General features: G+C 56.4%; 1 protein-coding gene and 1 non-coding gene across 6 annotated transcripts in view; both read left to right on the top strand.

The window, feature by feature from the left end:
* The window catches only part of PTPRN2 (protein tyrosine phosphatase receptor type N2), a 598037-nt gene that overhangs the window by 570721 nt on the left and 13412 nt on the right, over positions 1 to 13904 (top strand). For 4 of the 5 annotated variants that reach the window (XM_010804706.4, XM_059886010.1, XM_059886012.1 and 1 more), the window contains 4 exons: positions 2619 to 2738; positions 3727 to 3893; positions 8501 to 8554; positions 11074 to 11138. In XM_010804706.4, coding sequence (XP_010803008.1) covers positions 2619 to 2738; positions 3727 to 3893; positions 8501 to 8554; positions 11074 to 11138 — 406 coding nt within the window. Of the gene's footprint in view, positions 1 to 2618; positions 2739 to 3726; positions 3894 to 8500; positions 8555 to 11073; positions 11139 to 12140; positions 13894 to 13904 lie in introns of those variants that run through there. The other variant, XM_059886009.1, reaches the window with a different exon arrangement.
* On the top strand, positions 5695 to 5781 carry MIR153-2 (microRNA mir-153-2). The gene has a single exon (NR_031027.1). It is a non-coding gene; the product is annotated as a microRNA mir-153-2 (primary transcript).

The following is a 13904-nucleotide window of genomic DNA, read 5'->3' as shown; positions in this document are numbered from 1 at the left end:
GGGAAGGATCCCCTGGGGAAGGGAATGGCAACCTACTCCGGTATTCTTGCCTGGAGAATCCCATGGACAGAGGGGCCTGGTGGGCTACAGTCCATGGAGTCGCACAGAGTTGGACACGACTGAGCATCTGAGCGCAGCCCAGGACCCCTGAGCCGCCGCCCCGACTCCCATGACACGCCCACTGGTGAAGCAGTGACTGTCGCCACCGGGGCCCCATTGCTCCCCGCCACCTCGTGCCAGGTGATAGTGAGCATTCAGGGTGGCCTTTCACGGCTGGTGCCTTGCGTCTGAGGAGACACTCAGGAGAAGGGGGCATTTCTGGTTGTTCTCCAAGCACAGTCCCGGGACCTGTCCTTGGGATCCCCGCCCGAGATCATGTTTCATCCGACCAAGGACCGGCAGTGCCTGCCTCCTGTTTGGGAGAAGGCACCCACTTTTTGCCACCAAAAGACGTTACGGCCCGATCCCTTTCCCCCTGCCGTGGCCTGTGGTGTCCTGACCTGTGTTAGGTGCCCAGTAACCGTGCCGCGTGCCCCACGGCACTGTGCTGTCTGAGCCCTAACCAAACGGGAAGTGTAGAAAGTGCTGTTTCTGGTATCAACCATCCGCTCTTCAGCTCAGCAAAGCCGCTGCTTCAGGGGACCACAGCAGGATCAGGGAGGACTCCAGGCTGCTGCCTGCTTCCTTGAAGAGAGCACAGGAGGTATCGCAAAGACAGGGCATAGAAGTCGTGCCTTTCTCTTGCCGGGCACGACCCTGTGAAACTGACCCGGAAAGAGTGCGATCTCCCGTCCAGAAACGGACCCTACGTGACCGGGACTTTCAGCAGACCCTGCGTTCTCTCCAAAACCCACCGTGGATTCCCTGGTGTGCCCTGAAGTCCAGCCCTGCGAGCAGGGCACCGCGGTGGGAGGTGGGCAGGGAGTGGGTGCCCGAGCGGGTGAGACAGCTTCAATTTAGTCAGTCCCTCTCTGCTTCCACACAGTGACCTAAAAAGAAGTATTATCCCCTGGGGTGCTTTTGGAGTTGTTGGTCTAAATTGTTTCATTTGGATTCACTCTCAACCACACCTTCAGAGAGCCCCGAGCGTCCCTGGACAGAAGGAACCTCGGCGGGGAGGGCTTCCTGATTCCACACTCGGGGGTACAGCAGAGCCTCGGTGATTAGTTTATGGCCCGGATCATTGTATTTTTATTACACTCATAAAACCTGTGTTTCTGCTCATTTTCCTAATGGCTTCAATGAGCTTCTGTACCTTCTCCAGGCACATTAAACCACGGCGTGCGAGAAGGGCCGATTAGGGCCAGTCTGGGAGCCGGCAAAGCTTAGAGCAGACGTCCGCCTTGAGTTGTTGGATTTGCACTGAAGAAGAGGGAAGCGCGTGGGCTCGAGTGCAATTCATATTTGTGTGGGCTTTTCTGTAAACATCGCAGCAAGTCCCATTAAATTCCACCGCAGATGATACACCACGAGGGGCCTTAAGAATATTAGCTGTTTCCATCACGGGGGTGGGGGTGAACCAATATTAAAAGCGACGATATCGTGCACACATCTGACTTTCAGAATATAATTTAAAGGGGAACTTAGTAACAAGAGCATGACGGGAAAGCATTTTATACCCGAGTTATGTGGATTTTATAAACTACAAGATCTTCATCAGATTGTTAAATCTATGTTTTCAAGAAATGGAAGCTCGGATACAAACTTCACGTCTAGACGCAGTTGTTTATAAAGACTTCTGAGAAGTTAGCGTAACCCAGCACAGGGAATGCGGAGACTTCGTCACTGCATTCAACGTGCCAGCAGGGCCTCAGGCTGCTCGGGGATCCCTTAGAATCAGTGAGGTGAGCGACTGAGCAGCAAGTCCATGGCCGCCCGCTGTGACACGCGTCTGAAAAGGAGTCGGGTTCAAGGGCCTCTGTGTCCTCACCAGGCCTGGTGTTCAAATGTGGGTCCGTTTGCGCGTCCCGGAGCTGGTGTAGGGGCTGCGGTGGACGACTGTCAGTTCAGGGTGCCCTCTCCTTTGGGCAGAGCTGCTGTATTTTGGTAGAAGTGGGCATGCACTCTCTGTAACGCACGTGGGCAGGAATCTTCCAGAGTCGGCTTCAGGTGGGATGGCAGCTCCACAAAGCAGACCGCTTCTCTGGTCCCACGGTGGTGACGAGCACACACACGTGCCCGTGATTTTCCCCCGTGTCCCTCGGAACAGTGGCGTGTCCGAGCCGGCAGGCTGCCCGCCTGGGGCCCAGCACCCGATGCCCAGTGGCCTGTTTGTGGCACGTCAGAGACCAGCAGGGAGGACCCGTGGCTGAGCAGAGCAGGGAACCCAGGGGGTGTAAGGCGTGGAACAGGTTTACTGCATCCCGTTTGCAATGTCTCCTGGAACGTGCAGACTGTGGGCCTGTGTGCTCAGCTGCAAAGGCAGAGCGCACCGCCTGCGGAACCAGTTTCCTGGGGACGGAGGCCGCGTGCGCCGTGCGTCTGGGGCGCTGACTCCGCGAGTCACGGGGCTCGGCAACTGACCGGTTTCCCGGGGACAGGCCCGCGTGCGCCGTGCGTCCGGGGCGCTGACTCCGCACTGGCGGGGCTCGGCGCCTCACCCGCCTCTTGGTCCGCAGATGGTGTGGGAGAGCGGCTGCGTGGTCGTCGTCATGCTGACGCCCCTCGCGGAGAACGGCGTCCGGCAGTGCTACCGCTACTGGCCGGACGAGGGCTCCAGCCTCTACCACATCTACGAGGTACTCTCAGGGCGCCCGCCGGGCCGTGGGCAGGGGGTGTGGCAGCTGTGGGCGGTCCCATCCTGGGCAGACACCGGGCGCCGTCCCTGGAAGCCCCAGGAGGTTTGCCCAGCCCTGCGGTCAGCAGACCCTGCAGACAGCCGTGCCACGGGAACTCTGCCAGAAATGGTGTGGTTTCCATTTTTAAATTCCATGAATCCAAATTCGGCCAGAAAGCAACCAAGAAAGGACCTCGCGGGGGCCTGTTTTCAGGAAGCAGCCCTGTTGACCCTGGTTCTTCGCGGCCCACATGCACCCCGGCTCCCGCTGCTTCCCGGGCCCTGTGTCCGTAGCGCCCACTCGGCCTTTTGATTCGCGGGTCCCCTGCTGGGCAGCTCGGTTCCTCGGCTGGCTTCTTGCCCACATCAAGAAGGAAATGAATGACCTTGGGCAGTTACACCAACACCAGGGTGTGCCTTCGACTTTGCTTCCCATTGAAATTCGTCAGAACACCAGAGTCCCTCAGGAGGGCTCGCCTCGGACGTCCGGATGTTCCCCTCTGAGCTGGTCATGGTTTTGGGGTCCCCGCCCTGGGCTCCCAGCGCTCACGGCCTGGCAGCGTCTATACGAACCTTTCGGTTTCGTCTTTCTGCAGCTGGGTGGGGCCTCTCTTATGAAAGGCCACTGAGAATAGAACCCCGTTTGAGTTTTTGTCCGAAAGTATAATTTTTTTCTGGTGAATTTTCTTGGAGGTTTATATGGCTTAGAAAAGACAGAAAGTGGACTCATTTCGATTGTAACGCATTTTTTCCCAATAATTTGACTATTTTGCCCCTGACTGACATGTAAACAAAAGAAGCACAAAGTGACCTTTTGTGTAAACCGTGTTGAACTTGGCAGGCTGGACGGGCCCCCCGCCTGCCCCACAAAGTGGCTCCGCGCCGGGAGCCGGGCCCCCAGCCGACGTGCTCTCTGCCCCGCCCCCGCCCTGTCCGCTCCCCCCACACAGGTGCATCTGGTCTCTGAGCACATCTGGTGCGAGGATTTCCTCGTGAGGAGCTTCTACCTGAAGAACCTGCAGACCAGCGAGACTCGCACAGTGACACAGTTCCACTTCCTGAGCTGGTATGACCAGGGGGTGCCCTCCTCCACCAGGTCCCTCCTGGATTTCCGCAGGTAAGACCCGCGGCCCGCCAGCGGGGTAACGCGCTCGGGTTGCCCCCAGAGGGAGGGGACATCTGGGTCTGAGGGGCTGTTCGCTGTGAGACATGCCGTCTGTCTTATGCTTGTGCGTCACAGGTACATCCGTGTTATCTGCAGAGGAGAGGAGGGAGGTTGTGGTAACTCACATGTTGGTTGTGAGGCGTCTGTAGCTTTAGAGGTGTTAGACGCTAGGGGGGCTGGGTATCTTAGAATTCTGGAAATGTGGCCATGGTTATCAGTAAGATTCTTCAGCGGGGCAGAATTCCTGGGGTTCATATTTCACAAGGTATGGATGAATACAGCCCAGAGTTTTGGCTACTCAGCTGCTTAGACATGGTGGTGAGAATGAGGCCCAGATGACTAGCTAATGGGTGACCTTGGATAAACGCCTGGCCTGGGGTCACACGTAACTCTGTATCTGTGGTGCAGTTTTGAAACTGACGGTTTTAAACATCTAGAAAGAAAATGAAGATGTTGAGGGCTACACAGAGCCATACTCTACGCTCCCTGGAACCTCCCTTACATGTTACTGATTGGAAGTAGGCTTCCAGTAAATCTTCAAAACAGGAAATTGGAGAGTCAAGACAAAACACACTTTAACGCACTTGAATTGCGCGTGATCAGGAACTGACTTGTGTCTGAACAGTTCACAGACACGTAACCCCTGGGTGTGGCAAGTGCTGCTGTCGTCAAGGTGGGGTTTCCAGCGTAAAGCTGGGTGTCTTGAATTTGGGGCAGATCCTGAAGGTTACTTTGATACCACTTCTCTCCTTTTAGTCCACTTTGGAAAAACAAAACAGGGTTTGTTTTCTCTTTTTTACTGGATAATCCTTTGTATCAAATAGCACGTGAAACAGCTCCCGGAGAGACACTTGCTTGGCGTCACACCCGTCACCCTCAGTCCGTCCCCAGGGAGGCAGGGGCGCATGACACACACCCAGACGTGCCCCCCGCCCCCACCCATCCCGATCGCCTAGTCATTTTTTACATTTTCTTAATACAAATTTATTTCTAAAAACCTCGCTTAGAGCCCGTTTCCTGACAGAATCTTCAAAAAGCGGTCAGTACCGGCAGAACGGGCGCAGCTGCGCAGACGGCCCCCCGCTTCGGCCGGTGTACTTGCTCACATGTGCAGATGGCGTGTTTCTAACTCCACATCCGTGTGTGGAACCGGACAATCCACAACCCACCCTCTGTGTGTGCAGTCCGTCGGAAGACAGATTGGATTCCCCCGCTTCCCTCTCTCCAGAGTCCCAGGAGACAGGGCCCGAGAAGGTTTCGGGAAATGAGATGCTTACAGGCCCGCGGGCCCATCTCGCTGGGGAAGGCCAGCCCGCCCTCAGCAACGGTCGGGGCTGCTCACGTGGCCCCAGGCCTTGGTCTCGTCACATCCTCAGGGCGCGTGGCGCTCACACACAATCGCTGCTCTGTGACTCTCTGTCCGGCAGAGGAGACGGCTGGGAAGACGCTGGTCACTGCAGGGCAGTGGGCTGCGGGGCCCCCTCTGAACAATAGACCCAGCTCGTTCCCTCTCTGGCCGAGCGTGTTCATCAGGGACCGAGATGTGTAATTAAATATTTCTGGCGCCCAGAGGGAGCACATTTACACTTTAAAGAGAAACTGCTAAGCTAAGAGATAATTAGCATCACATGCGAGGGCTTTGCTCTAGAAGAACTCTCTCCGTCTCTGTCTCTCTCTCTCGTGGCTGTGTGCACTGACATTCACTAATGCTGCTCTCTGTAAAAACGGACAACCCTTACTTTGCCAGCTAATTAGCGGTGGCCAGTGTCATTTTTGTGATGTTGCAGCTAGTAATATGAGCCCAGTTGCATAGTCACAAAAGTGATCATTGGAAACTGTGACTGTACTGCAGGGACAGTGTGGGAAGCCCCCTTTCTGAGCCTCTCACGCCCTCTGGCCTTTGCTTGCTGGTGGTTGCATGGCGGTTCCCTCTCACGCAGTGACCCACGGGTCGGTTTGTATCACTAACCGTTCTCTCTCGGCGAATTCCTCCTGTTGCAGTATACGCCGTCGCCACTTTTCTCAATGTTTGGCCTCTTGCTGACTGACAATTTGTTCCAGTAAAGTAAACCAGACAGCTGTGCGTTGCTCTTCTCCATGAATAACCCGCGTCTCTGTCTCGGGTCGACCAGATGGACGCTGTGTGGACTCTGTGCTGCTTCTGCTTTGCCTTTTGTGATGCTCTGTGTGGTAACAACACAAGTGTCTGGTTCTCTGTGATAAACTTCTCCACCACAGCAGCACCCAGGACCTCACTGCTCGCCTCCTTGGTTGCTCATGGCTGTCGACAAGTAGGGTTAGCACAGGGCGGGGCTGGCGTGGATGTCAAAGTGCAGTGAGACCTCCCTGGGGGCCCCCGAGGCAGCCGGTCACAACACACGTGCAAAAATAACACTTTAAACAGGTGCCACAGGAGAGGCCGGGGCTGCAGGCACGGGGAAGCCAGTGCAGCCAGGAACCCGCGTCTCAGCAGCGATTCTTAGCCAGGGAGGTGATGCTCACTGCGTTCTGACACAGAGCAGCCTGACCAGCTGTACAGGAAGCTCCGCTGGTCCGCCGACTCCCTGTGTTGTTCTTGGCCAAACCAGCACAGTTTAAAGAAGACCGTCTTCTTGTTCTGTTTATTTCTTTTTTAATGGACCCATTTGTGCTTGGTCCCATCAGAAAAAAAAATGAGCAAAACTGGGTGACTGACCAAAAGTTGGAGTTAGCCTTTAGAAACACGGGCAGGACCTTCAGGCAGGAAATAGAACTGGAGGAGCCCAGCTGAGGTGGTCCACACATTAAGGATGTGGCCACTGAGAAGGGTCCAGGATGACTTGCCCTCTGAAGGCACCGGGCCTGTTGCGGCAAGCCGCCCCAGCTCCCGGCTCCACACATACACACACAGTGCATGCATCACGCCTGACACATGCCTGTGCACGCGCACACACATGACCTGTATGGGGCTGGCGGGCTCCCCGCCGCTCACACTGGAGGCACGTCCTCGGGGTCTGGCATCTGTTTTGTCGGAGCTGAAGCTCCCGTTGCCTTGACAACCTGAGTCGGGGAAAGGGAGGTTTAGAAGGAGGAGCAGGCGGGTCTGTTTTCCAATACCTTTCATCCTCAGAGGGCAGAGCACTTTCTAGGGACCCCATGCCCGTGCGCCCTCAGCTCTGAGCCATCCGCATTCCCTCTGCCCAAAGCCTTGGCCCAGCTGCCAGCCCGAGCAGGGAGCCGCTGCTGCAGTGGCGATGACACGGCCTCAGGGAGCAGCATGTGGGCCTGGGTCCTCACCTCCAGCTGGAGGGCTGGGCCCAGGCGTGGTCACCTCCAGGCCCGTCTTACCGGAATTGCACAGCCAGGCCCGCCAGCCCTGCTGCTGGTCAGGAGGGTGGAGCCTCCCTTAGAGGCACCTGTTCTGTTCAGGCCACAGCGTAAGTGGGAGCTCAGCCCAGCTCCGAGGTCTGGGCATTAGCGTCATTTTACCTGATGCTGGAATACCCCTCAGCTCCTCTGTCAGATACCACCCTGGGCTTCCTCCCAGCCCCACACCCTCTCAGGCTTCCATGGCAAAAGGACCCGCTGATTGAAAGTCCACGTTCAGCTGTCTCCGTGCTGAGCAGACAGGCCTTAGCAGAGAAATGACATTTTCCCATTTCCAGCATGAAGTAAGAGGTTTTTCTCCACCATCATCCTTTTCAAAATTTTATTTTCCGTCTTACATTGTGTAAATTCACACTCACAGCCCGTCTTACACACCCACTCACACACTTTTCCTTCCAATTAACCAAAGCTCAGTGTTTGCTTTTCTTCATTTAGGAAGATTTTCCTAAGAACTTGGATGTACTTTGTAAACATGTTTATGTCTTTCATTGAATTACAAGAAATTTCGAGCTTACACAGTGAATATTAAACTGTGCTCTGTTTTGATTTAGGACTTGGGTACAAAACCCTAATCTGTGCTTCTTGTTAATTTGCATAAACGCTGATCTAAAACCTGCACAACAGGGTTGTTTTACATAAAATCAGGTTTATAAAAGTGGAAAAATTTGTCTTGTACACAGTTGAGGTTTCTCCAAAATTTAGATGTCCTTACAAAACTGACAGGTCAAGAAATGTCTTGAAGATGCTGTTCTGAGATGTCATGGTAAGAGTACATTTAGTGTGGTGTCTAGACTGTGAGAAATTCAGTGTGTAAATTGCTAAACTCAAAAATTTCCGTGAGGAGTCTAGACATGCCGCAACGACGAAAGTCAAACGAACTAGAGCAACAGGAGGGGACGGGGGGTGGGGGGCCCAAGCCGATGGGCCGGTCGACTGGAGGCCAGAGTTCACGCTTATTAAGGGAAAAAGCAACCTGCGCAAATGTAAGAATTGTTTTCAAGGCTCTGTCTAATAATGTAATATTGGAAAGAAAAATAAGCCTTGGAAAATGTGTGTGTCATTTTGATTTTCTTTGTCAGAACAGGCCACTAGAGGACCATGCCCACAGGACGGCCTGTCTGCTTTGGCTGCGGCCGTTGGTGACTGCTGCGGGCCTAGCGCATCGCCGTGACTTCTGTGTCTCTTTGTTTCAGAAAAGTGAACAAGTGCTTCAGGGGCCGCTCTTGTCCGATCATTGTCCACTGCAGGCAAGTACAGCCGCACCCTGATAACGTGTGTTAATAATCGTCCACTGCAGGCAAGTACAGCTGCGCCCTGATAACGTGTGTCCGCTGCCTCAAAAGTAAACACTGTTGGATATAGAAGCTCAGCTTCCTAATTGCTTAATAACATATCTAACTGGTGCTTCTTAAGGAAACAGAGGATAATAGCTTACTTTATGTTAAACCTCCTGGGGCCGCTACACAAGCACCTTGAGATGGTGTATGTGTGGTGTGGTGGGGTCTCAGCCCAACACCCTCTGCAGACCTGTGGAACCTGTGCCAAGCACTCGGGGCCACTGGTGGACGGGACAGAACCTGGAATCAAAGGAGTGGCCTTTGGGTGGAAGTTCAGCGGCTCATGTCCTTGAGAAGGTTACACCAAGCCTGGAAGAGAGAATCCCTGGAAGAGAGCTCCCTCTGAGGGTGGGCCCTGCACCTGTCTGCACCAGTGAAGAAGTGTGCTCTATCTTCCAGAACATCTCACAGGCTGTTCCCTCTGTCTGGGATAAAGAAGAACTAGGTCTCCAAAGACCAAACACCAAGTCTGCCCATTCCGTCAAGAGTGTGTGCATGCGTGTGTGTACGTGCACTAGTCTGAGTGTGTGTCTGTGCATGTGTCTGGGTGTGCATTTCTGAGTGTGTGCATCCATCTGAGTGTGTGTGCGTGTGTGTGCATGCATCTGAGTGTGTGTCTCAGTGTGTCTATGCATCTGCATGTGTGTGAGAATGTGTCTGAGTGTGTATGTGAGTGCATGCACACATCTGAGTGTATCTGTGTGGGTGTGTATGTGAGTGTGTGTGTCTGAGTGTGTGTTTGAGTGTGTATGTGAGTGCATGTGCCTGTCTGTGTGCACCTGTGTGGGTGTGTATGTAAGTGTGTGTGTCTGTGTGGGGGTGTGTGTGTGAGTGTGTATGTGAGTGTGTCTGAGTGTATGTGAGTGCATGCACACATCTGAGTGTATCTGTGTGGGTATGTATGTGAGTGTGTCTGAGTGTGTGTGTATATGAGCGCATGCACACATCTGAGTGTATCTGTGTGGGTATGTTTGTGAGTGTGTATGTCTGAGTGTGTGAGTGTGTATGTGAGTGCATGCACACATCTGAGTGCACCTGTGTGGTGTGTATGTGTGTGTGTCTGAGTGTGTGTTTGAGTGTGTTGTGTGTGTCCGTGAGGGAGGAGGAGTACAGAGTGGTTTGGGTCCCTGGGAAGTGAACCAGAACACCCTTGACCCGCCCAAGGTGCAGCTCCGGTTGGCGTTGGTTCCGAGGCTGGTCTGGGAGGAGCCTTGGGCAGCTGGCATGTCACTGGGGCACCAGTGACCCCGGCGTGGCTGTGTCCCCACTCAGTAGTGCTATGCGGAGTGGTTCTCTTTCTACCTGAGTCTTTTTCTGCTCTTTGAGAAATACATTGACACCAAACCCAGTGACTCTTTGCTGTGAAAGGACAACCGACAGGCTTCCGGGCTACCAGCTGGCTGGCAGGTCTGAGACAGAGCAGACGCGGTGGCCATGCAGGCCCCCGGGTCCTGAAACGGAGACGCTTCCCTGCCAAGTCAGCGGGTTCCGCCAGGGGTGCCCATGGGCGGGGGACAGCCTGCTGGGCCGACAGCCCTCTCAAGGCACTGCACAAGAGAGCAGAGACGCCGGCCGCCGCCTGAAAGGCCGCCTTCCTTTCCTCTTGCCGCCTGCTGCTGAGCCACGGCTTGGAACACTCTCACAACCCTCGTCCAGAGGAGGACTTTCCACTGGGGCCGAGGGAGGCTGCAGGGAGGCTGGAGGAGGTGATGGGGGCCCGGACGCGCCCCCCGCGGTGGAGCAGATGAATGGGTGGAGGACCGGCCTCCATGGGGTGGGCCTGCCGAGGCCTGCATCCAGCCTTCGTCCCCCGCAGCCAGCCCCCTGCAGGCTCCGAAAACAAGTGCCATCAGCGCCAACACTGCAAGCCAGTTCTTTATTTCCTTTTTTCCTGACACAATTTGCTGAATCTTTGACCAAGAGGGGAGAAAAAGGGAAGAAAGGAACAAATCAACACAGGCACAATAGCTAATCCGTAGCACAGCCCAGAAGAAAGCTTCATCTCCTCCCTCCCCTCCCTCCTCTTCCTCCCCTCCTCCTCCTCCCCTCCTCCTCCCTCCTCTTCCTCCCCTCTCCCCTCCTCCCTTCCCTTCCTTTCCTCCCCCTCCCTCCATTCCCTCCTCACCTTCCTCCCCTCCTTTTCCTCCCTCCCCCTCCCCTCCCTCGCCTCCATTCCCTCCTCCCTCCCCCCTCCTCCCTCCTCCCCTCCATCCCTTCCTCCCTCCCCCTCCTCCCTCCCCCCTCCATTCCCTCCTCCCCGTCCCACCCTGACCCCCCATGCCCAGCTCTGTGTCTCTTCCTCTCCAGGTCCCCGCCCTCCCCTCCTCCCATGGGCCCCCTGGACCGCGAGGGCACACGCTGTCGTGGGCATGTGGGGCGTGGGGGCAGCACGGCCTGTCGCGTCCTCACCTCTCTCCTTCTGTTGACAGTGACGGCGCTGGCAGGAGTGGCACCTACGTCCTGATCGACATGGTTCTCAATAAGATGGCCAAAGGTAAGAGTCGGAAGGGGCTGCTCTGTGAGGCTCCAGCCGGATGGTGTTGCCATGGCAACCTCGGTGCAGCAGTCACAGAAAGCCATGGGGAAATTAGCCTGTTGTCCCTTTTCTGAATCGCAGGGAAGCTGTTTGCAGCAAGCATGTTCATTTCTGAGGGTCCTCCTTTGTCACCACCTCCGCCCGGGGTCGCATGCCAGGCTCAGGGCACAGTGGGCGATCGGCATCCTGTGTTAACATCACAAGTGGGGAGAGGGCCATCTTGATCTTCCAGGGCTGTGGTGGCTCAGAAGAGCCTTAAACAAACCCTCCCTGTTGTTAGAACTATATTTGCAAAATTCAGAGCCTAGACTCTCTGGTGGAGACTGTCTCTGCAGGAGCCCCCCTTTATCTCTGGTGGAGACTGTCTCTGAAGTAGCCCCACTTCAGACACCCTGCGTGTAACAGCATCTGGGTGCTTGGGCTCAGAGGACTATGACCTGAGCACAGACCCTGGGTGAGCTTGTGGCTTGGGTGGGATTTAGCCCCCGAGAGTGCGGGGACTGAGGGGGCTGGCGGCTCCCCAGTGTGCTCCACACGCCAGACCTGTGAGGTGTCCCCTGCGAGGCCAGCACACCCCAGAGCCAAGTGGGAGATCCCCTTGGACCCGCCTCTGGGGGAACCAGGCACATGTCAGCGGGGAGACCCCAGCCTGACCTGCGGGGCCCCTCCTTGTCCTCAGCCTCTGGGGACTTGGGAAGGGAGCCCTGGGATGGGCGCCATCTCCCGGTCTCCTTCCCGCCTGAGAAAACCCCATCTCCTCTACGTGGGCACACACCCATGCACACACTCACACGTGTGTCCTTAGTGGGGGCACCTGGCTTCCAGGAACCCACCCTTCACCCTTTGCCTGGCAATAAGAGCAGACACCAGTTGTAGAAATGGGTTTCTATACATCGTCAGACAAGTGCCAGCAACTCTGAACCAGGCATCTTTCTTACTCCATCTTCTCCTGGTTAAAAGAAAAGCAGAAAAGCAGAACACACTTCTAGCCCAAGGATATATGGTTGCATGAAGATGAAACGATGGCCGTCGCGTTACGCCCAGGACTACAGAGCACGGTCAGGTTCCGAGACGCCAGGGCCCAGGCAGCCCCCACCCCGTGGGTGCCGCAGGCTCCCTGCCGGCTTCAGGGTCCAGGGGACAGTGGGCCTGGCTTGTACACCAGAGGGTGTTTCTCACACCCTGAGGCAGTGCTGAGGCATGCAGACAAAGAACCAGCAAACCGGATGCAAACAACGGCTCTTGATAACGTGGCTTGGTCTTAGAGCCGCAAAGCTAACTCCAGTGGGAAGGTCGTTTGTGCCTCTCCATCTCATCAACTGGGTCTGTCTCTTCATTTGCAAGCGCACGGTTTCTGCAAACCCGGAGTCTCCGTGGGTCTCCTGCCTCCTCCCACCCTTGCCCCCCAACCCCCGCCACCAGGCCCAGAGTGCTTCCACCTGATAAACCAAACACCTTCCGAGACTGTGGATCGTCTCGCACGTTTGAGGAGACATCTGTGTGTGCAGGCAGGTGACACGCAGCCTCACGGGCACACACTGCCACGTGGAGTCCAGCTCCCCCCGAGGAGCGGGCCCCAGCAGTGCTGGAGGGGGTCGGTGTCCAGCTTGCTGGTGTGACAGCACGGGGCGCTGAGCAGAGCCACAGCCCAGGGCAGGCGGCGGCGACTCCCCATCCCAGCTGGGCCCCCTCATTCAGCGGCCCGTCCGCCTGCCGCGTCCTGTCAGATTCCACTGGAAGTGCAGGCTGGCGGCAACAATGTGAGCCCAGCCGTGTGGAACCGGCCCGGGAGGGCGGGTGCTGAGCCCTTTCTGAAATCGGTCACCCCTCACTCTGCCCCTGACCTGCTCCCCTCTGCCCGAGGGGCCCACACTGAGCCATCCCCTGACCCGGGGCCCAGCCGCGGTCTCGGGGCAGATCAAAGGGCAGGGTGGCCCCTCGGCCAGCGAGGGGCCCTTTCCCGGGCCTTCCCAGCGAGCAACCACCAGGGTTTTGTCCTGGGCCCGGCCGCGCGGCCCCGGGCGGTGGGGGTGCCTTTGTCTGGCCTGAGAAGCCGGAGGCCCGACTGCCCGCCTGTGCTCATCAAATGATCAAAGGCCGCGGGCCTAGACACGAAAGCTTTCTTCCCGTCTCCTTCTCTTAAAAGGAATGAATTGCAGAAGGACCTGAGAAGGCCTCTCCTGCAGCCGGGCCCATCAGCCCTGGCCCCCAGGGCCGCGGGGACGCTCCGCAGCCGTCAGGACCCCGCCCGGGGCCTGGTGTGTTAGCAGTGCTGCTCTGCCAGCCGGAGGGAAAGCAGGAAACCCCAGGAAATCCTTCTGCGTGTTTTTCCTGTGGCCCCAAACACGTTTCTAACTCAGGGTTAACGTCTTGGGTAGAATCAGGGTTTGATAGCGTTCCCCTCTCGCGGAGGAAAGTGCAGCAACTCTGGCTTTGCAGCCAAGGTACTTTCCAATCTGTGCCTTTTACATTGTCCAAGACGTCTCTTCGCCCAGGGTTTTTCATATTTTGCCACAATTTTTTAAATGAATGGAGAGTGCCAGACAAATGGGGGGGCTTCCCAAGGATCACGTTGGCTGGGTTATCGGGAGGCGGCAGCTTCGCTGGCTGAGGGCCACTCAGCAGGAGCCCCACCGGCTGTGCCACCTGAGCCCCAGCCACTGGGGTGTCCGCGGGCCCGGGCCAGCCTGGGAGCCTGTTCCTTTTGTTTGGCGGGAGCTGCAG

Source organism: Bos taurus, chromosome 4 (genome assembly GCF_002263795.3).
Source record: "Bos taurus isolate L1 Dominette 01449 registration number 42190680 breed Hereford chromosome 4, ARS-UCD2.0, whole genome shotgun sequence".
NCBI lineage: Eukaryota > Metazoa > Chordata > Mammalia > Artiodactyla > Bovidae > Bos > Bos taurus.
The sequence above is the reverse complement of the archived record's forward strand: the minus strand, read 5'-3'. Positions and strand labels throughout refer to the sequence as shown.